At 40.7% G+C, this 21,463-nt stretch overlaps 1 protein-coding gene across 1 annotated transcript in view; it reads right to left on the bottom strand.

The window, feature by feature from the left end:
* Nucleotides 1-5,670: 5,670 nt before the first annotated feature.
* Nucleotides 5,671-21,463, bottom strand: part of ryr2a (ryanodine receptor 2a (cardiac)) — a 118,296-nt gene continuing 102,503 nt past the window's right edge. The window contains exons 96-116 of the mRNA XM_061094463.1: nucleotides 20,819-20,977; nucleotides 20,201-20,355; nucleotides 19,329-19,544; nucleotides 18,944-19,216; nucleotides 18,291-18,497; nucleotides 17,911-18,213; nucleotides 17,086-17,156; nucleotides 16,727-16,877; nucleotides 16,358-16,444; nucleotides 15,591-15,860; nucleotides 15,372-15,502; nucleotides 15,079-15,121; nucleotides 14,114-14,247; nucleotides 13,563-13,623; nucleotides 13,007-13,153; nucleotides 11,393-11,527; nucleotides 8,859-9,015; nucleotides 8,641-8,705; nucleotides 8,406-8,506; nucleotides 7,779-7,830; nucleotides 5,671-6,704 (exon numbers count right to left, since the gene is read on the bottom strand). Coding sequence (XP_060950446.1) covers nucleotides 6,609-6,704; nucleotides 7,779-7,830; nucleotides 8,406-8,506; nucleotides 8,641-8,705; nucleotides 8,859-9,015; nucleotides 11,393-11,527; nucleotides 13,007-13,153; nucleotides 13,563-13,623; nucleotides 14,114-14,247; nucleotides 15,079-15,121; nucleotides 15,372-15,502; nucleotides 15,591-15,860; nucleotides 16,358-16,444; nucleotides 16,727-16,877; nucleotides 17,086-17,156; nucleotides 17,911-18,213; nucleotides 18,291-18,497; nucleotides 18,944-19,216; nucleotides 19,329-19,544; nucleotides 20,201-20,355; nucleotides 20,819-20,977 — 3,014 coding nt within the window. The 3' untranslated portion in view covers nucleotides 5,671-6,608. The remainder of the gene's footprint in view (nucleotides 6,705-7,778; nucleotides 7,831-8,405; nucleotides 8,507-8,640; nucleotides 8,706-8,858; nucleotides 9,016-11,392; nucleotides 11,528-13,006; nucleotides 13,154-13,562; nucleotides 13,624-14,113; nucleotides 14,248-15,078; nucleotides 15,122-15,371; nucleotides 15,503-15,590; nucleotides 15,861-16,357; nucleotides 16,445-16,726; nucleotides 16,878-17,085; nucleotides 17,157-17,910; nucleotides 18,214-18,290; nucleotides 18,498-18,943; nucleotides 19,217-19,328; nucleotides 19,545-20,200; nucleotides 20,356-20,818; nucleotides 20,978-21,463) is intronic.

Here is a 21,463-nt window from a genome sequence, read left to right as displayed (position 1 = left end):
TGTGGACTGCTGATGGTGACTGTTTTTTACACAGTAAGTCCTATTTGTGACACACTGCTTTGTGTTTCATGTGTTCAGAACCTGAAGTTTTGTTAAAATGCCCTGTACAGATGCTGTCTTCGAACAAAAAACACAACTACCTTTGACTTTCAGGAGCTGAGTGGTTCAGCCAGCGCATCATAACACTGTTAATCTGAGGGTCCAGATACATACAGTATAATAGACGAAGGGGCAGCTACCTCACTTCTTTGACGTCTTTTTAAACTCCTGCTGTGCAGTCAACACTCTGCATAAAATATTTAGAGTGTTAGAGAGTTGATAGTGTCCAAATATAGCGAACAATTAGATTTGAATGATAAAACAAAATCAACAGGTGTAAAACAGTCTTATTAGAATATTCAAATATAACGATGCTCCAATATATGTTTTTAGTTGAAGGTTAACTTCTCAAATATCATTAATTCAGTGATTTGAAATATTCCTTTTGGAAATGTGATCAATGGGGAATATTCTCCTTACCCACAAGCCTGTTTGCTCTTTGAGATGTGGATCCTAAGATCTCCCCTCGTCAGTGACCTATTGTGTCTGACTTCTCAGCTATAGAACTTTTACCTAACTAATGGTCATTTGTTGCAATCATTCTGATAGTAAATTCGTATTTTGTATTTGAGATATTATTGACTTTCTTTTCATTTCTTCATGTAGATCACTTTGTAGTTAAAAAGTAATAAAATGTTTAAATTCATTTATCAGCTGCAGTTTCGCTGTGGACCAATCGACTTCTGTCCCATTTTTCACCTTTCAACTGTACAGTCAAGTCATTTCACAGTCCTGCACTAATGACCATGATTGGTGAAACCCACATTGCCAGGACTGTGTATTTTGGCTCATTGTGTGTTTTTATAATACCCCCACTACATTTTCCATTAATCATCTTAACTGTTTATTGGAACGTCACTCTAGTGTGCACAACAAAGAATTATAAAATAGTCAGCGCTGCCATTTGACCTTTTCTGTCATAATACATACTTCATGTGATTTGATATCATACTGCACTGTACCGAGTTCTAATAAACACAAGAGCAAATGAACACGTAAAATGTTGGTGTCATATGTTCAAATGGGATCCAGCTCCTGTGTGGCTGTTTGCCATGCTCATACCAGCTGTGTCCATTGTGTGTCAGTTACACTGTTAGAAATAAGGATGCTTTATCTATTTTTTGGTTACTTCCTAGAATTCCTGCCTGTCCTAAAGCTGCGTCCCAGTTCAGGGGCCACTTCCTTGAAAAAAAGGAGATTAGACTAAAAATGGCTGTCAATGTTATCGAATTTGTACAATCATTATTTTGCATCATTAATACTGATTAATAACATTATCAAATTTCAACAGAATTTGTTGTGCAGGATGTTTCATACTTTTTTTACCACATTTTCTAAATTTGAAACCCAGTGCTTCTTTGAACACTTTGCAGGAAATAGTATGTTCATGTCAGGGACCATGTTCATAATGAATTGTCATCTTTTAAATCCCAGATATTATAGACAGGCTTCAATTTAATCGGCTGCTCTGAACTCACCATGCCATGAACACCACCTCGACCAGCAGATCTCACGTTTTTGACCTCGTACTGACACTAACTGATTCAATATTGAAATTTGAAACAAAGCCTTTGATATATATTAGAAGCATTTATATTGTTTTTATCTATTTCTTTGATTTTTGATTTGATCTTTTTAAACTGCTCATGATTAAATATTTGACATATTGAACTTGCTCATTATTAATCACTAATACAATTAAAGAATATAATACTGAGAAAGTTTCGGACGTTGCACTTCCATTGTAAAGTGTGATTATCCAGATATTGTGATATATAAAAAAATAACTTTACGGAGTTTCAGGAAATATGTAATTTATTTTTATAGAATTTACCGGCCCACTGTATAGCCTAAATAAGTCAATTTAGCAACTAACAGTTTCCAATGTTTCCACTGATAAAAAGTGAATAGGGGATTTGATAATTTTTAAATCATGCAATTTAGTAACAAAGAAAACAACCATTGGCTAAAATGTTGTGCGTTTGTAACAAATGTTTGATTTTTCACCCAAATTCTAATTCAAATAAACAGATAATTTCTCACATCTTTCAATAAAGGTTATAATGATGAGACCTAAATATTTGCATTACAAAGCTTTTAATTTGTGTTCAGACTGTGTCATAGGTGAGTTATAGGTATATTGGTATATGTTACTGTCCACAGTATAGACAGCATGTTGTCTGTTCTCAATGAAAAGTGACCACAGTACAGACATTTTGAAGTAACAATATTCTCCTCTTCACAAGTTAATAAAGTTTTATTTCAAAATCATGCAAATCCATTCACTTCTCATAGACTCTGTCCCTCTTTACACATTAAGTCTCAAAAGGTCAACATGACGGCCAACTGTGTGGCAAACTAAACATGCCCCCTCTGTGGTAAATATGGAAAATATTTATTTGTTTTTACATGAAAATACCACTTAGTGATGGTATTATTCAGTCTGTCGATGGCCAGCAGTTAAAAAAGCATAGGTATGACATTGGCATTGTATAACGAGCGCAATGCTATATACATAACACCCATAGTTGAATATGACGAACATCCACTTTGTTATTATACGTATACAGTCATCGGTGCAACATGTAAAACACACGTGCATCCTCACCTAATGATAAAGGTGCTATCAGCTCGACCCCCTGTCTCTTTGAGTTCATTCGACTGTATAACAGGATTTAATTTACAATACGGACATGATGTCATGAACGAACCGAGTAAGGTGAGATTTTACTTCACAACGCCTCACAAATGTCAGAGCTGATCCTTGTTAAGTTATTATTATGAGCCCAAATGTCCAGTGTTTAATACAGACATTATGAAATACAGGTTAGACAAAGATACAGACTTAATATATAAACAGGAAATTGTTAAATAATAATAATTAAAAAAAATCAGCTCATTACAATGACAATCATTTATTGTGTCCCAGCAGTTTGTACTTCAATCTATTTTATTTCACGAAGCCACAATGTCAAAGAGCAGAGCCACTTTTGCGATTGGCTGTAACTACAGCCTGAACAAGTGGACAGCCAATCAGAGCAGTGGCTTTGCCCCTGGCTGAAAAACATTTCAGAAATAATAAGCTGAGTTTTTCAAATGTATTTATTACTACATATGATACATTTTGTCTGCATTTATTCATTTAAATACTTAATTCACAATGTGTTTCTGACTTTAACGTTCAACACTTTGGGTAACTGGTTAAAGAAAAAGGACCTTACTGTATTTTTGATTTTTCTCAGATTCTGAAGCTCAATTCCCCTCGTACACTCTTCACTGACGATCACTTTAGAGAGTGAGAGTGTATGTTGTGGCCGAGAAGTGCAACCCGCTCTGCCTGTTTAAACGCTGACAGAAACGTGACGTACAACGTTCAGGCAAAGCTGCATCTCGGTCGGGTCGGTTCTGTGCAAAGAGCCAGGAAAACATGAACTAAATACTGCACCTTTAAGATTAAGTGGTGGACTAACTTAACAGGACGACCTCAGTTTTATTTCCTTACCATTACATATGTTAATAAAATAAAAAATAATTGCTAATAAAAGAATAAATACCTCTTTTTATTTCAAGCTTGTTTGCCTTTGTTTGCAGTCTTGTCCCGTACGCTCCATGAACAGCTTCAAACCAAATATAGTATATTTAACCAGAGATGTTAACTGAGAGAAAAGCAAGAGCCACTCTCTTTTTTTTGTCAGAGGGATGCAGCAAATGGGTTGAAGAGTTACAGTTAAGCCCACAACACTTAAATACAACATCACAGAAATCTTAATTCATCTTAAATAATCCTATTAAACAATTTATGGGTGACATAGATTTAGTGTCATTGTTATACTTGTTCATTAAACCCGCATAATAAACATGCAATGGCATTTTTTTTTCTGAGATAGTTTTTTGAGAATGTTCATACAAAAAGAGTAACTCTGTTTGCTGTATTGCATACGATCATTAAAAAGAACAGAACAGGAAGGGAAAAAAAAGGAAAAGAACAGAATGGTCATTATAAAAAGTTTCTTGCACATCATTTGCCAGCTCTGCACGTACATTCAATCCACACACTTCCTGTAACTGAATCAGATAAACCAAGAAGAAAGGAAATAAACTATCATTCCAATAATGATTCGGCTTTAAATAAATCATTTTCTGATATGATCCTCCATTTGTTCTTTATTTGTGCATTCTGACCCAAATCGTAGAAGGTCCAAACTTTGTAAGTTGTGAAATGTCTTCTGAAAGATTCGTGCCTTCCCTTCTCTTTGATCAGTGCCCGTCGTTTTGCTGCTTTACAGTGAGGGTCTGACAGTTACAGTACAAAATAGAAATAAGTGATCGTGCCATCCCACATACTGAAATGGATGATGGGATTTTTGTACCTCGATGTTGTCTCTCCTGCACTGCATGAGACAGAATGTATGGGTGTCCTTCAACAAAGCTAACAAGAAGGATTCGTCTTGAAAATGGAGGCATGGCAGCATCATGAACGATGAATACTGGAGTCATGAAAACCAGTTACGCTGTTGGAACAGTCACGTCACATACACGTAGCCTGTTCTTAGTCTGATCCTACAGCTCTGTAATATATATATATCCCCTTTGGTTGTTTATGGCCTATTTATTTATTTATTATTATTTCTAATATTGGTCCACCACAGTCATATCACTGAAGGCAGACCAAACGTTAGAAATACCAGTAGCCAAAGCCAATACTGAAGTTGTAACGGATTATAAACTAGTGACACACGCCACTCGCCTGCTGATCAATGTCCCCATGTGCTGCTGACATGGGACTTCAGTACAGTACAGTATAATTAAACTGATGAATTGAGTTATATGGAGTTGTACAAGATTGTAACACTCCATTTGCAATTCATAAAGCTCTAAAGCACACACAACTGAAATATGAAATCTCTTCAATTGTGGATATTTCTACTCGGGTTTGCACATGCCAGCCATTTCCCTTAAGTCTTCTATAAGAGAGTCATGAGGACCTTTCTCTCTCCAGCCTCCCTCCATCTCTGGGGCTCCCACACGGCATCGCCCAGCTTCCCGGTTTTATTCTGTATTTCTGTGAAGCTAGCCAGCATTACTCTCTCCTCCTCCAGCGTGCATAGCTCATTCCTGGCTTAGTAAGGCACTGTATCCTCCTGTCTCAACCTTCCCTCTTCTTCCCCCTGTTCACCTATCATCCATCTTCGGCCTGCCTTTGCTGTGCAGGAGTGAGAGTCGCTCTACTAACAAGCAGGTGCAAACTTCACAATTCAGCTCTTAACAGATAAATCCCTTTTTTGCAGCTTTGGTATTGCTTTTCATAAAACTACATCATTTGATTAACAAATATACTGAGCTAGCCCTAGTTAAGTAGCATTCATTAAAAAAGAGACAGTCTTCCACCAGTGGCACCAGGAAACCGTGGTGTCTTTTACACACCACAACTCTAGCACTGAAGCGTTGGACAGAACAAAGCCAAGTTTGTCTGGACGGTGGTATTAGTGCGTTGGACTGGGATGGACTGCGGTTCCCAATGATGTTAATAATGGATTCAACCAATTTACGAGCAGAGTTTGGGGGACCTTTATTAATTTCTCTGACCTGTGAAACAGAAGGGGGAGGTAACTATCGAGCAGATGGAGAACAGTGATGCCGAGGTCCCAGGTCTCAGCTGGAACAAAATGGACTTGCTGATCATGTCGCGAGCACAGTATTAACATCTGTAATCAATACCTCAACTCAGTCCAGTACAACAGCCCAATTTGTGAAGATGAGAGTGTTGATCAAACTCTGTGGTACCTGTGAATTCGAGTCCTATGAGAAGGAACTCTCACATGTACCACAACCTAAACACTTTCCATAGAGTTGGATCAAACCAACATTTTGTGGTCGTAATCTCTGGCCAGCTTCTAAAAGGTCCTGTTTGTTGGAGAACTGTTGTGTTGGATTACAGCAGGATGTAGAGACATGTGTCCATCGCCTGAGCCTACATGCAATGTGCATTGTACACATGAAAATTCCAAAACATCTTATGTCTGCTCTTTGTGTATCCATCACTGTCCTGAAAGTCTTTCAGGAAGCACGCTCTCTTTATCCTTATTTCACTCTCCTCTGTCCATTTACGGGTCCCTCCTTTTTCCCTTGCTCCATTATTCCTCTGTATTTTTTTGCTTGTTACCATGAAATAAGAACAGGATAAAGCAACAATGTCAAAAACTATTGTACAGCATACACTCTGATATTTTCTCTGTACAAAGTCCTCGAAGCATTCCAAACAAAGTGGTGGCAGAGCTGGCAGAGTTGACTGTCTGGATGAGAAAGAGCTGGGAGGAAGGCTTAGGGCGGGGCCTGCAGTGGAGTCCCTCCTGTACTGGGAAATGGAGCAGAGCGCAGAACCTGTCCTCTGGTAGAACGTTGACTCCTCAGAGAGCAGTGTGAAAGGTTTGAGGGTAATTAGAGGGAGGATAGAGAACCTCCAACAGGTGACAGTGTGAAAGGGAAGAGTCTGTTGCTCCAGGAACAGATCAGTTGAGCTGATCCTCATACTGTTTCCGGAAGCAGTCCCCAGCAGGGAAAAACTCCCAGCAGCGCTCCTGGTACATCTTCCATACGTAAGACTCCTTGAAGACAGACAGAGGAGGAAGGGTTCACATGTGGCAGTGGCTAGAATGTAATCTTATGGGGCAACAGGGATAATTAATGAAATGTAAACGAAAAGTAAACTTCTTTCACGATCTACAGGTGTGATTCCAAATGTCATTGGAAGTGACATTCGTTAAGACACTCACATTTAAAAATATCGGAATTTCTCTTCAAAGGGCTGACCCACAAATGGCTTCAGTATGCTTCAAACAATGACATTTCACCACATGTTGGTACTGAACCTGAAGGCAGGGCTAAACGTCTGCTGTCATGAAGAGAGCGCAAGGCAGGGAATCAAATGGGGATTAGAGCTTAGACTCTTGGAACTGTCTACCCTTGAAGATCATAATTTCATACATCTTTTAAAGCGATGATACAACAGGTATGAGATCCAGTTGATCAACTGATCGGATCCAATGACTGTAAATGAAAATGGATGACTTGTGTCCACTTCCTCTCACTGCACAAAAATGAAGCCCAAACATCTCTGATAGGAATGTTGCCATCTTGTACTGGTGACATCATTTAGAGCCGAGGTCTGTGCAGTAGTGATCATAGTCACGCCGATATACCCGCTAGATCAATTGTGAGTCGGCCTTCATTGAGGTTGTGAATCAAAACGTCTCAGCCTGTTATTGTAGCATCAAGTAACTAATTAAAAATAAATTTAAGACATATACTGCAGCCAGTCACCAGGGGGCGATGAAGATGTTTTGGCTTCTTGCATATCGTCCATCTTTATATAGAGAACAGTCATTTGTCTGATCTGATTACAATCTGTCTTTATTTTTCTCAGCTACGAGTAAATCAGCATCAGTTCTCATCTCATCCTCCTGTAGCTGGAAGAATAACAACTATAAACTGTACATTTCAGTTTTTACAGGTCAATATCTGACACTTTCTGAAGCATACTGAGGCTTTAACAACGCCAACCACTGACAGCAAAGGTCAGAAAAAGAAAGAGGTTTAAAGTGGAGATGTACTTAACACATGACAAAATCACAGTGTTCACTGTTTATCTGCTGAGGCTGAAGGGAAATGAGCTGCTTTACCTGGCCTGTGTGCTCTGTTTCATCTTTGTTGATGAGATACATCACAAAGAATCTGAAATACACACACACACACGCATCAGAATAACATATCCCAAATGAACACACAAACAGCAACATGCACAAACAGCATCTGGTGTTAAAATGAGCCCTTCAATGCTATATATTGACACAGCACCTCAAAGATCTCAGCAAGAATTATACAAACTACCACCTGAAACCTGACTGTAATTCTAAAAGGCACTTCAAAATAATTACTCACTTTCTTCTTCTAAAATAGAGACATCAGGTGAATATGTGGCAAATATTTCGTGCTAAGAGAAGTTGTCACATCTTGGGAGGTCACTGAAGGTCACTGAAGTTAACTCAACTCACTCTAATGTTCATGAACCAATATAAGTTGACTCAAGTGCAGCAGTTTCATACACTGGAAGATGTTAAACCATGGCCATAGAAAGAAGCACCAACAATCATGTGACTGAGATGATAGATCTCCATCATTCTGATGTTTGATGTGACGGCAGCTCCTGACCTTATCTCGCAGGTTTTATATATTAGTAAACAGAACTATGAATGTACAGCATAAAGTACTTGGTGTGTGCACAAAAACACATGTACACATGTACTTACAAGTAGTTGGCTAAGTTGTGCTCCTGTAGCGTGTGCGTTTCAAAGCCGTGCGGCACTGTGTCAAAGTAGTCGTTACCTATTCCACAGATAAAACATTTGGTCTGGAAGAGAAACATGGAAATGTTGAGTTGCGTCATCAAACAAAACATTAAATGGGTTAAATTTATGTTTTTTTAGAATCGGTGATCCCCATTTCCCTGCTGAGTAATAATAGTGTGTGTGTGTGTGTGTTCACCTCCATGTCTTCTTTCACTTGTTCCTGCTGGTCCCTCAGCTCTCCAAATGCATCAATGATCAACCCTAGAATTTCACAGAGCACAAACGTTGTTCGATTCAACATTCATCAACTATGAAACAACTGGAGAAGCATTAGGAAAAAAAGACGATCATTCGGTCTGTTGTTACAGGTGAGTGTGTGTGTGCTTGAGTGTGAGTGTGTGTGGGAGCTCTCACCCTGGATGATGGCCAACAGGATTACAATGACAAAGAAGAAGAAGGTGATGTCAAAGATGATGCGATAGATCTCGTACTCATCACCTGCGGGGTCTTCAATCTGGTCACCGATCCCGCCGCCTGCTCTGACACCAACGTACATGTGAAACATGTAGCACTGGGGAGGATACACACACAGATATTACAATGATATTTTCCGAAAAATTAAAAAATGCAGGAAACATTAATGCAACTATTTTAAGAAAGGTATATGCTGCAGCGTGAGCAGAGAGGAGCCGAGTAAGACACTGAAATGTGTGGGGGGCTGGGAGGAAAACCCCCAGAAGAGAGAAATGCTAAGAGAGGAACATGCGAGATCAGCTCAGATCCTCTCATCCTGTTTTCAATGTTAGAATAAGAGAGAGGAGGAAAGAGTACATCTTCCTCTATAGAAGTCAGGAATACTAGTCAGTAAATTAACTGGTGATATATTCATACATCATCGTATTTCAAAGAGCTCATAACACCGTATTGTCCCAAAAGATCCCAAAATACAGGTTCTCTTGTGTTTCCTAGAGACTACATGGGTAGAACAGGATGTAGAACCTTCAGCCACCAGGCTTAAACTTTCCTTTTTGATAAAGCTTATCTCTATAACATATAAATCTCAGTTTTGTTATTTTGATTTTAACAACCAGTCTGATAGAGCTTAAATATGATAGATACGCAACTGTTTCTGGTCTCTCTTTCCATTTCTCTTCCCCCTCCACCTCCCTCTCCCTCTCTTCTCTCCCCTCTTTAACACCCACCTTTCCTCTTTTCCCCATTTTTCTTCGCTCACCCCAAATGGTCGAGGCTGATGGCCCCCGCACTAACTTCTGGTTCTGGCAGAGGTTTTCTTCTAGTTAATGAGGTAGTTGTTTTCTCTCCACAGTCGCCAAATGGCGTTTTAATTGCTGTACCTATTGGGTTTCTCTGCCTTACTATGTAAAGTACCTTGACAAAATGTATGTTATGATTTAGTGCTAGACTAATAACATTGAACCGAATTGAATTTGTGTCCAGCAATCAACTTTCACAAGACCACATTCCCATCAATAATACAGATAAAGGTTTTGTAATGAGTTGATCATTCACAATTACAACCTTGGACTATATTAACTCGGAAACCCTGTTGCTGCAGCCAAGCTTTTAAAGCCAGATAAGGTCAAACTGTTCCAAAGTGTCAGATTGTCTCAAAGAACTGAAGCAGGGCCGAGTAATCATCATCATCATGATCATCTTTAACGTCCGACATCAGGCACCTCATCAAAGAGAAGCAGGTCCAGCCATCTAATCAGAAGTGTGATGGATTTGTTGAATAATTGATGGCATGGTGTGTGAAGGATGTAATAAAAAATGTAATGGCCCTTGAAAGGAACAAGGTTCCCCACCGCTGCTGCGGACCAGGCAGAGCTGCCACCTCTGGCCCCTTAATAGGAAACAGAAGAACTCTACGGAATGCTATGGGTGGCTGACTATAGAGGATTAGAGTGTGTGTGTCCTGAAATTTCCGGGTGACAGAAGCCCCCCCCCACCCCCCCCCTCCTCCCAGCCCCAGAAAACACAACATGGAGCCCTTATATAGTATTTGTTTCAGATGGCTTGGCAGCAGAGAACAGAATCATCACAGCTGCAATTCATTCTGTCTTTACCTGAGTCCTCACTCCATCACTGACAACATGTCCACTTATATGACACATGGTTACACTGCCTACCTGGTTATACCTGTTGATGCATCACAACCCCTGTGCAATTGTAAAGGGATATAGCACCAAATTAAAAAAGCTGCACTTTAAACCAGCATGAATCCCAACAGTATCTCATTCTATAGTTAACCTGTTGACCTCCCATTATCCCCTCATGAGGCCAGATACTTTACCTCAAAGAGAGCCATATCACTACAAAAGGTTTAAAAGCATAAAAATCATCTTTGCTGTCATGTGGACTGTTGATATTCCTGCAAAGATAACAAATGCCTGAAAAAGACACGGACAAAAAAAATGACCAAGTAATCTTAGAGCAGCTCAGCTGGACCGTAGACAAAGCCTGAGGGTGAACACTGTCAGACTCAAAGCTCTGACCCACGACTTTCGGTCCATAAATGGAGCTGGACCCTGTTTCCTGACAGGCTCCACAGGATACTTCCTACTTTGACTGAGGCAGGGTTTACTGACATTATCAGCCCGAATAGAGCAATGAGACTGATTCGCTGAAAAGTTCTGCTCATGACCTTAATGTCCAATGGTCAAAGATGCTAAAGACAAAAATATATGTATTCAAAAAAAATGAGGTAATCATTTAATATTCAAATCAGTTTCTTAAAGAGTTCATCGGACATGGTCCTCATCACACCTGTGCCACGTCCACAGGACTGCTGATCGAGCTCCATACGTCTCACTGCAGAAACATCCACCACCCTGGTGCTCCTCCTGCCTTTACCATAACACTATGCCCCACGTACACCAAGAGTGTTTACATGCACAGTGCAGACCCAACACACTTGTCATACTCACTGTCAGCATGTCGTCACACTTCATGTCTGGCAGTTCTCCGTCTTCGCTCTTGTTGTAGAACTTCCTGAAGAAGTTGAAGGCCACTACTGTGTAAAGGTACACGACCACTGCTAACAGGCCAACTGTTAACACCAGCTGGAAGACAGGAGCAGAGGCAATGTGGCCGTGATACACAGCCGGGTCAAATTATAATAATGATCTTAAATGTTCTATCATTCTTCTACTGCAGCTATCTTTAACTGCTATTTACCATATCCTGTGGACCAGTGTTAATTTCGTTGACGATAACGATAACGAAAAATATTCGTTAACGCCCCTTTTCCCATGACTAAGACGAGACGAAGACGTAACGAAAACGGATCTTTGAAAATAAAAACTATGACGAAATGTATTTTAATTTTCGTTAACGAGACGAGACGAAAATGTTGGCGGTTGACTAAGTCACAACAATTTTTAAAAACATAATCGTATCAGGCCGTCATGAAGTACCCGGAGCGGCGAGTGTGTGTGTCTGTGTGTGTGTGCGTGTGTGTGTGTGTGTGTGCTCCCAGACAGCGCACCGGTCCCGAGGCTCCGCCCCCTGCCGCAGCGCACTCGCTCAGAGAGACACAGTGAGATCAGAGCTCGTTCAGGTGAAGCAGCCGGTCACTGACTCACCGGCTGCTTCTTAACTATGGAAACAGTGAAAACACAGAGTTTCTCTGGTCTCAGCTGCTCTGAGATCAGCGCCACAGCCTCTCGATCAGAGCAGAAGCTGCAGCTGGTTTCTACCGAGCTTCAGTTTCCTCCTCCGGTCTGATCTGCTTTCACTTTTTGTTTTCACATTTCGCCAACTAAAATATATAGGCTGCAGCTATATGTTTTTATTTATTTCAAAATAGGGTACTTCTTATTTCATACATTTCCCACAAATATGGGGATGACTCAAATAACCCTACATAGTTCTGCGTTTAATTTATTTCAAAGTAGGCCTACACTTGCCTGTGTATTTTCTTCTCCTCTTCATAAGCATTTGGTGTTTCCCTTTGTTGTAACAGGTAAAGATAAATAAAATGTCAACAGTTTACTAAATGTGACTAAACCTAATATGCATTTTCGTCAAAAGACTAAGACTAAGACTAAATCAAAAATAGCTGCCAAAATTAACACTGCTGTGGACGTACATTACATTACTTCCCAATAAGTATTTTTGCGCAATTCCGGTTTGCACTACTCTCATCCTATCCACTGTGTGCCTTCTGACCTCATAATGTATGATTTAAGTACTTATTATGTTGCGTACTTATATGCTTGGTTTTGCATTCTAATATGTTCTATCTACTCATATGCTTTCACCGGGGATCAGAGAGAAACAGCATTTCAATTCGGAAATGTCCTGTACATATGGCAGAATTGACAATAATGTTGATTTTGACTTTTTCTATTAACAAAACATTCAGTTTGCTACAGGTGAAGTTCTAGACTCATCTGAAGGATATTTAAAGCAGGATGCACATGATCAAAGAAAAGGGCCGGAGTACTTTAAAAAAATATATATATAATTTCAAAATGAATTTAATTAAAAAGCTAGAGCACAATAAAGTGACAGAGTCAGAATACTGTGTAGTTGTTTACCTGTTTGCCATTATGTGTGACTGAGGACAGGATGGTGCGCAGTGTCTTAAATCCCATGGCGATGTCGAGCAGATGGGCAGCGAAGAAGAAGTTGTTATAGTGACCCAGGATGGACATGGTCATATACCAGGCCAAGTACAGGAAGGACTGCAGGGAAGTTGGAAATTGCATATCTTATTATGCAACTTATTTAAAAAATAAAACAATGAAAATAAAATAATATATCATCAACTTTCTCAGTTATCTGTGTCCTCATGTGATCCCTGAGGTGATTATGACAGACCAGTTCAATGTACAGAAACAAAAGATACACTGTGACAGAAATTTCAGTCTTTCAGTTGGTTTAAACATCACAGTTTTTAATGAAGAGGTAGAAAAAGATGATACGATTTAGCAATTGTAAATCTGCTACATGGAAAACTAATGGTGGAATTGGACGTTCAGAGTGTGACAAAAATCCATCCATGATAGTATTTAAATTAAAATATATCAGTCAGCGTTCTGCAGTGAATCCACAAACGGGAGTCAGACATGAGTTGTGTTACTGAAGGCTTACATTGTCTGTGAACACAACCCCCAGCTTCCAGATCTGGTACTTGACATCAATAGAGTTCAGCCTGTTATAAGGGGAGAGAAATAGAGGGAGAGGGAGAGGGAGCGGGAGGTAAACAGAGGATAATCACGTGTGAGCAGGATTTCTGTCCTCTGAGTTTATCCTCCAAGGCAGAGCTTACTCTGAGGATGAACAAAAATCCTACTTGTACTATTTAATCGACTCTTAAATAGTTATATGACAGATTTGGACTTCCTGCTTATGTACAATAGTTAATGTAACATTTCCATGTGTCTGGATGACAACCAGTGACTGGCCTCTATCTGCTGATATGTACGGGTACTAGTCAGAACAGCATTAAACATGTCTGCATTTTTAACTGAATCAAGTACATTTCAAAAAACAGATGTGGATGTACTCTGACCTAAAACTGACCATAACATAAATTATACAAACAGTTAAACATTTGATACATTGACACAATACAAATTAGGTATATTAATGACAGGAAATGTGACATGTGCACACACACACACACAAACACATTGACTCACACAGCAGCCAGGGAGCTGTCTCTCCTTGGTTTCCTTTTTTTGTGAGCGTCACTGAAGTCGAGCGCAGCCTTGTCCATTCCCAGCAGCTCACTGATGCGGTCGTGGCCGTAAAACTCCCCATATTTATCCATCACCTGAGGAAAAGAAGCATTATTTCAATGAAACACTTTCAAGTGGAGAAACATTTCAAACAGATTTTCAAGCCAACAAGGAATAGGTGACGATGTTTTGCAATCCCACTGACATACTTTGATACAAGACGCTCACCAGCACATCTACTGTCTCACTCTCTCTCTCTTTCTTTCTCATCAAAACCATCCTGAATTAACAGGAGCCTTTGGCTGATTTATATTCATCTAAATCCTCCTATAACTGGGGAAGTGTAGCTTGGTTCACTACAACATCGAAAGGTTTAATAGATTCACAGATCACATCGAAATTTGAACCTGGATGGTTGTTGTCTAACATGATATTCTAACAGCTACTGAGAGTCACATCTCCATATAGCAGGAAAGATAATGTATATAAGTTCACTGCACAGCTGATCAGGAGGAAGAATGGCGCTTTCAAATGTGACACAAATGGCCACATAAAATATAGCATGTCTTCAGGGACAAGACAGAGACACAAGCTGGAAAGTGAGAGAGAGAGAGAGAGAGAGAGAGAGAGAGAGAGAGAGAGAGAGAGAGAGAGAGAGAGAAAATTCAGTAAATTCTGAGAGATGATATTTATGTAGTGGACAGCGCCCTCTGTCTGGAGTCTGAACACCACACACAGCACAACAGGAAACTGTACTGCAGTGTGTGACGGGACAGTTATAATGAAGTTGAATGTTACTGATTAGAGACCATTACAGAACATTAATAACCTAATGACGTCTTAGTCAGTCTAGGATACATTCATTTTGTATATTATCATGAACAAATATAAGATGAATCTCGAGAAACAAAAACAGTGGCACTTACCTTCCTCTTCACAAACTTATCCCAGTAGTTATTTGGGAAAGATCTGAAAATCACAGGACAAAAGCTTCATGAGTTACATCCTCTCTAAAGGTGTATTACAACACAGAACACCATCAGCACCAACAGAGAGGGACAGCTTGGTTCACTGGAATGAGAGAGGAGCCTCCACCAGGAGTTGAACTTCAGATTGCAACCACCCGAGCACCTCTGGCTCTCCACACATCTCTGAGTCAGTGGCACAAGTATTAACTCATGCACACACACTCTCACAGAGACACAGAGGCTGCACTCACTGTGTGTTGATAACCAGTCTGTCCCACTGCCCCTTGATGTCGTCTTCAGATGGTTGTTCGGTGATATAAAGGCCATCAAATTCCAGCTTCCTGGCCACCTCCTTCTCTCGCTTAAAGATCACCAGTGGCACCTACATCACACACACATGATGAATACTGGAAACAGACTGCAATATTTTTTACATTGTCCCTGCTATGTAGAAATAATAAATATCCTGCCTTCAGACAGTAGTATCCAATAATACAGAAGAAAGAGATGACGGTGTGCATGATGGCCAGGATCCGCAACATGGGCTCCATGTACCCGGTGCTCTCCTCCAGGACAAAGTGGACTGCGACTGGCTTTCGGGGCTCCCCAGTCGCATCCACCACCTCCTCCTTCACCTCCACTGCTTCTCCGCCCTGTTGATTCCACTGAACGCTACTGTCTGGTTGGCTGTTGGTGTATGTTACCTCTCTTTCCTCAACCACAGATGAGGATGTGGACACCTGGTAGCAAGGAAAAAAGCATTAGTAATAAAGTTAAGTTTGAAAGAAGAAACAACCGGACTGTCAGCATGTTGGCAGGATATGATACAAGTAACACATGTGCAATACTGTTGTTATGCAACCCCTGTAAAAACCTTGAATATTGTGTCCCAAGCTTAAAACATTAATTTTAAGAAGCCCCTTCTCCATATTTTTGTGCATATTTTGTTGTTTTATTTTGTAAGTTTTGTGTATCACAATGCATTGTTCTGCACACCCATTTTTTGAAGGGCAACAAAGAGTAGCTGCATGTTATTTATTATTATTACATTACATTTCATTTAACTGACGCTTTTATCCAAAGCGACTTACAATAATAAGTGCATTCATTCAACCATGAGGGTACAAACCCAGAACAACAAGAATCAAGTAGGTAGGTAGGTGCCATATAAGTGCTACTTAATATATATATATATATATATATTCAAGGTGTAGTCGGGGGGGCTGTATACCATTACCTTATAGAATAAGAGGATAAAGTTGATTGCAAAGGCAACAAACAGAGCCAACATCCTCATGTTGTAGAAGTTCCGGGCAAAGTAGTTCTGCAGGGAGACAGAAAGAAAAGCTACTAATGTGGGTCTCAGTTAAAGACAGAGGAATTTACTGTTACACTTCCAGCTCCTTATATAATACTTTGGTTCAAAAATGTGCTGTTCACATCAAATGCATCAACATCATAGCTCTCCTTTTCTCTTTCACTGCCCATGCCATGGGTAACCAGTGTTTGATTAAATGCTTCAAGCCAAAGACTGGGAAATACTGAGTAGACAGAGGGTGCACTGCAGTGGAAAAAAGGACAGAGGAAGAAGAAGAGTATGGTTTACCAGCAGTTTCCTCTGGTAGGCTATGATCTTCTTCAAGAACGCAGACTCCTGCAGATCTGGCTCATCAGACCTTGACGTATGATGTCTTCTTACTTTTGGCTTCATCTTCTCATTCTTCTGTGGCTTCTCCTGCTCCTCTACGTGTGCAGCCCTGAAGTCACAACACCACACAGCTAACAGTTCTGCTACACTGCACCTTTACTCATGTATTCCCACACATATTCACATGAACCCTTTTTTTACATATAAAAATGTATATAAATACAACAAATGTAACAATAATTGATAAACTTCATCAATCTGTACTTTAAGGTCTACACACTGGCTCCTAACTATCAGATTCCATAACATTTACATACTCTGCTGTTTTATCAGGTTCACATTCAGTGTCTGGTGTTGCCTCCTTCTCGTCTGAGGAAGAGCCCTGCGACTGAAACAGAAAACACCATGAGACAAATGGTGGGGGATGCAATCTGATCAAGCCACTCTCACACAGAGAGGCAGATCCTATTAGGTGAAATCGTCTTTGATAAGTGAAAGTATTTATAAAAATGTCTGAGGACTTTGAATTTGATTGTTGAGGATTTAGTCACTGTGACTGTGCGTCAGTGTCACTTTGAGGCTTGTCCTGGACTGTATAGTGGGTGGATGACATGTCAGCTCCCAAACATGAAGCTAGAACACCTGAATCATCCTCTAGTGGCTGGATGCAGTATAGCTCATAAATATTGCCTCTTCCACCGTAAGCAGGTGGGACATGGAGTGGGGATCGAACTTCAAAATGAACGACCCTCTCTACTTCCTGAGCTACAACCACGTACCGCAGCTCCACTCCCTGATCATCACTCCACAGAGACTCTGTCTGGCTTTATTTGTGTACAGTAGGAGGAAGTAGAGATGTGTCGTCCATCTTTATATACAATTTCTGTGCTTGATCCTGAACTGTGATATGACTTCCTAACTTTTCTTATGACATTAACAGCATTCTTAGAGCACAAACTGTAGACTATTAGCCGTGTTCATTTTTTTGTCCTCGATGACTTGAAGCAAAATATTTGGGATCCTGAATTTTGAGATTTGTCAATTTTTGAAACAGAGTGGGTAAAAAGCCTGGCAAGAGAGGGGGCAAAAAGGTAAAAGAAAGAAAAATGTGATGTTTTCATATTTAAGTTTTTTCTTCTTACCGGATGCCTCTGTCTGAGCTCAGGTGGAGGTGGTGTGGGTGGGGCAGGTGGGTTTGGAGAGGGAACCGGGGAGTTGAGCAGATCAGTCAGACTGGCGTTGGGGTTATGGGGGGTGATCTTGTATTGGCCACCTTCCCTTCTTAAGTCCAGACCAAAAATGTCTGACAGCAGCTCGGTCTCACTGGTGTTGACTGCCAGATCAGCCAGGTCCTCTATCGGGGAGGGTCTCTTCTCTCGGTCCTCCCCTTCACCCCGCACTTCGTCCTGGGTGGGGTCAGGCATGTTGGCCAGCAGCTCTGACACCTGTGGATGAAGGCAGTTTAGGAACAGCTCTTTTAGTATGCAGTATGTTTAATGACTGTCCTCATAGGATCACACACCTTTATGGTCTTGGCCCCTTCTACCAGATTGCCGCCCATGAAGGTGTTATAGAAGATTCTGAAAAATCCTCGGGCCACGCTGAACGCCACATGGAGAAGGCCCAGCAAAACTGACCAATACAAGGAGACCAGGGTGGTCACCATGTCCTTCACAGTCATGTTCTTTATCCTCTTCATCTGCTTCTTCACACTCTTCATGGAAAGCACCTGAAAACAGGGAAAAGGTTTGAATGGAACATCAACAACCAAGTTTCCTCCAACAGGCAGAAATCAACTAACAACACGGTGGATCCTTGGTACACCTCTATGTGCACTGAACCCACCACAGAGAATCTTCCTCAACAACAATATGTTGCCGGCCATAAGGGATGTGTAATATGTCACCTCTTTGACAATATTTAATATAAAAAGGTTGTGCAATATGTCGTCACTGTCAGCAGATGTGTATGTGTAGATGTGAACTGTGGCATGTGTCTGGAAGTATTATAGGCCAATGTGTAAGAGATTTTATTTTATTTCATGTGAAACTGCAGGCTGGACAGTGCCCTAAGAAATGTCCACATGGGGATGCCCAAGCCATCCACCGAGCACTTATTGTTGTGTCTCTGACCAGATAATGAACACATACAAACACACAAAGCGCAGACTCTCACCTTTAACAGCAGCATGACGTTGTATCGCAGAGCCAACAGAGCCATGTACACTGTGGTTACAGAGAAGAAGCCCATCTCAGGATTCTCCTCATCCGGTTTCTCCCGCTCACTCTCCTCCTTCACCGCTGAGCGCTCACCAGCGTCAGACATCTGAGCAGCCAGCTGCATCTCAAAGATGGTGTCTTCGCAGAAATTCACAAACAGCTCCATCTTCTCCTTCTCCCCTCCTTCGTTCACCACATCAAAGATGAACTGACGCTTAGATTCTTTGACCTGGGCACAGGGTAAGTAAGTGAAATTGGAGCTGCGAGGAAATCTGTTTTCACCAATTCCTAACAAATCGAATGTTGTCTATTTGAAGTGACTTAAACGTCTAAATCTTTACCTGAGGTTTCTCCCACTGTGTTCGACTGGACTCGCTGATCTCAAAGTAGACCCGCTCGATGCGCTTGGCGCTGCCCATGATCTCGATTCGGCCCAGGTAGGGCTGGAAGTAGTTGAGGACGCTCTCTGCCAGCTCCAAGAAAGTCTGCAGCCGGGTGTCATGAGGCATGTGCTCCGACAGGTTGGTCAGCAAAACCGCCACATTGAAGCCAATGTCCTATTGAATCACAGTTACACTCACAGTCACTACATAAATTTGAGACCAGGCAACCTCCATCCTGTGATGAAACGGGAAGACACTGTGTTTATCACAGGACGGATTAGTTAGGGAGTCTGGATCAATCATAAGGCTTTAGCACTTTAAATTACCTTCAGACACAATGCAAAACAGTTTCCAAGCATTGAGATGTGATTCAAATGAGTTTAAAGTTTAAAAAGCATGAAATCAAATGCAGAAAATGTTGCGTGTGGTTTTAGCTTTTTCTTTTGGTTAGACTAATCTCAACTTAACTTAACTCAACAAAGCAGGGTCACTTTGAAGCTCCTCCAAAGCAATAATACAAATTTATGAATGTATGTCTTGACTGATCTGGATGAGCCACACAGATCAGTCAGAATTCCAACAAATGAGCTGTTCTACTTTATTTATTACTCCTTTATCAAGCCCGACAAATGGAAAGGCAGAAGAAACAAAAAAGAAGACACAATAACAACAAGAGGGATTTCCTATTAAACCCCTTATGAGATTGTAAAACAATTCTCTAAAAATAGACTTTAATAACAGAATCTAATCATTCTGATGGGCTTACATTGGGACTTAACTTAAGACCCTTTTTAGACTTATTAAACATCTGAAAACATTTAGCCATTCACCTTGGCTGGCTCATGAAAGCGCTCCACAAATTCTTCATAGTCCAAGAGTTCGTTCTCATCAGTCTCAGCGCATGAGAGCAGGAACTCTGTCTCAGACTGGGTGTAGTGTTTGTGGCTCTCCATGGCCTTATGGAAGTCCCTCTTGGAGATGACACCTGGAAAATAATTTGTACGTCAGCTCTTGTCACAATTTGTCTGTGGGCTCTCTTGTTGTGTCCTCCAGACATGCCGATACCTCCTACGTCATCTGACCTGTTATTGCCTACAAGTCATTTTACCTTTTATTTCCTACGTTAGATTACCCGCCTGCAAGCTTGCTATGGTATAGTCTAAACCGCCTCCATGTTGCCGCTGCTCTTATGATTTAACCACTTGTGCGCCAAACCTCCTGTGTACATGACTTCACATGTCATAACCATGAGCTCACAAGTTCAATATAAGGGCAGCATGTGTCTACCTGCTCCCAGTCATTTGCTGCGTGTCCCTATGCTGTTCTCATGACTTTCTGCACTTTGGGCTCTGTTCCCTCTTGTTTGGCTCTTTTTACTGTCCAATGATCCACTGTGATTGTTCTTCAAAGATTAATGTGAAGAAAGAAAATGTGTTGGAGAGCCTTGCCTTTTCCGTCAGGGTCATACTCCTTGAAGGCATCCGAGGAGGTCAGGTCTTTCAGCTTGAGGAACATGTCAAAGAACTTGAGGATCATCTCCACATTGTTGGAGGACTCCACCAACATGTCCACCATCTGCTTCCCAATAGTCCCATTCACCACATTACCTGACGAAAAAAAGAAACATGTTTAACAGATTTTAGTTTGCATGCTGCAAGCAACTTGAACTCTCCGCCAGAGGATATGAGAGCAGCCAAAATGGTTGACATTTTTAAACATAAACTTAAAACCTACCTCTTCAGTCTTGCTTTTGTCTAAGAATGGTCTTTTAGCCATTTTGGTTATATTAATTTTTCATGAACAGTTCACTCTCTTTTATCATTATTAACTATATTTACTTATTTTTACTACATTTATATCTCTGTGTCAAATATCAGCCTGTTTGCTTATGATATGGCTCAGTTTGTATTAGTCACTGACAGCTGACTCAGCGAGTGGTATGCTGTCACATTCATCGCCAGCTTTAGACAAAAGTTTTGGTTTAACATGTTTGGTAACGCTTCCATTGCTACTGTACATTTTGAGTAGTAAGCTACCAACTGACATCTTCAGCTGCATAAATCCTCACATAAATAAAGCTAAAGCAATTTAAC

This window comes from Limanda limanda, chromosome 21 (assembly GCF_963576545.1).
Source record: "Limanda limanda chromosome 21, fLimLim1.1, whole genome shotgun sequence".
Lineage (NCBI taxonomy): Eukaryota > Metazoa > Chordata > Actinopteri > Pleuronectiformes > Pleuronectidae > Limanda > Limanda limanda.
The sequence above is the reverse complement of the archived record's forward strand: the minus strand, read 5'-3'. Positions and strand labels throughout refer to the sequence as shown.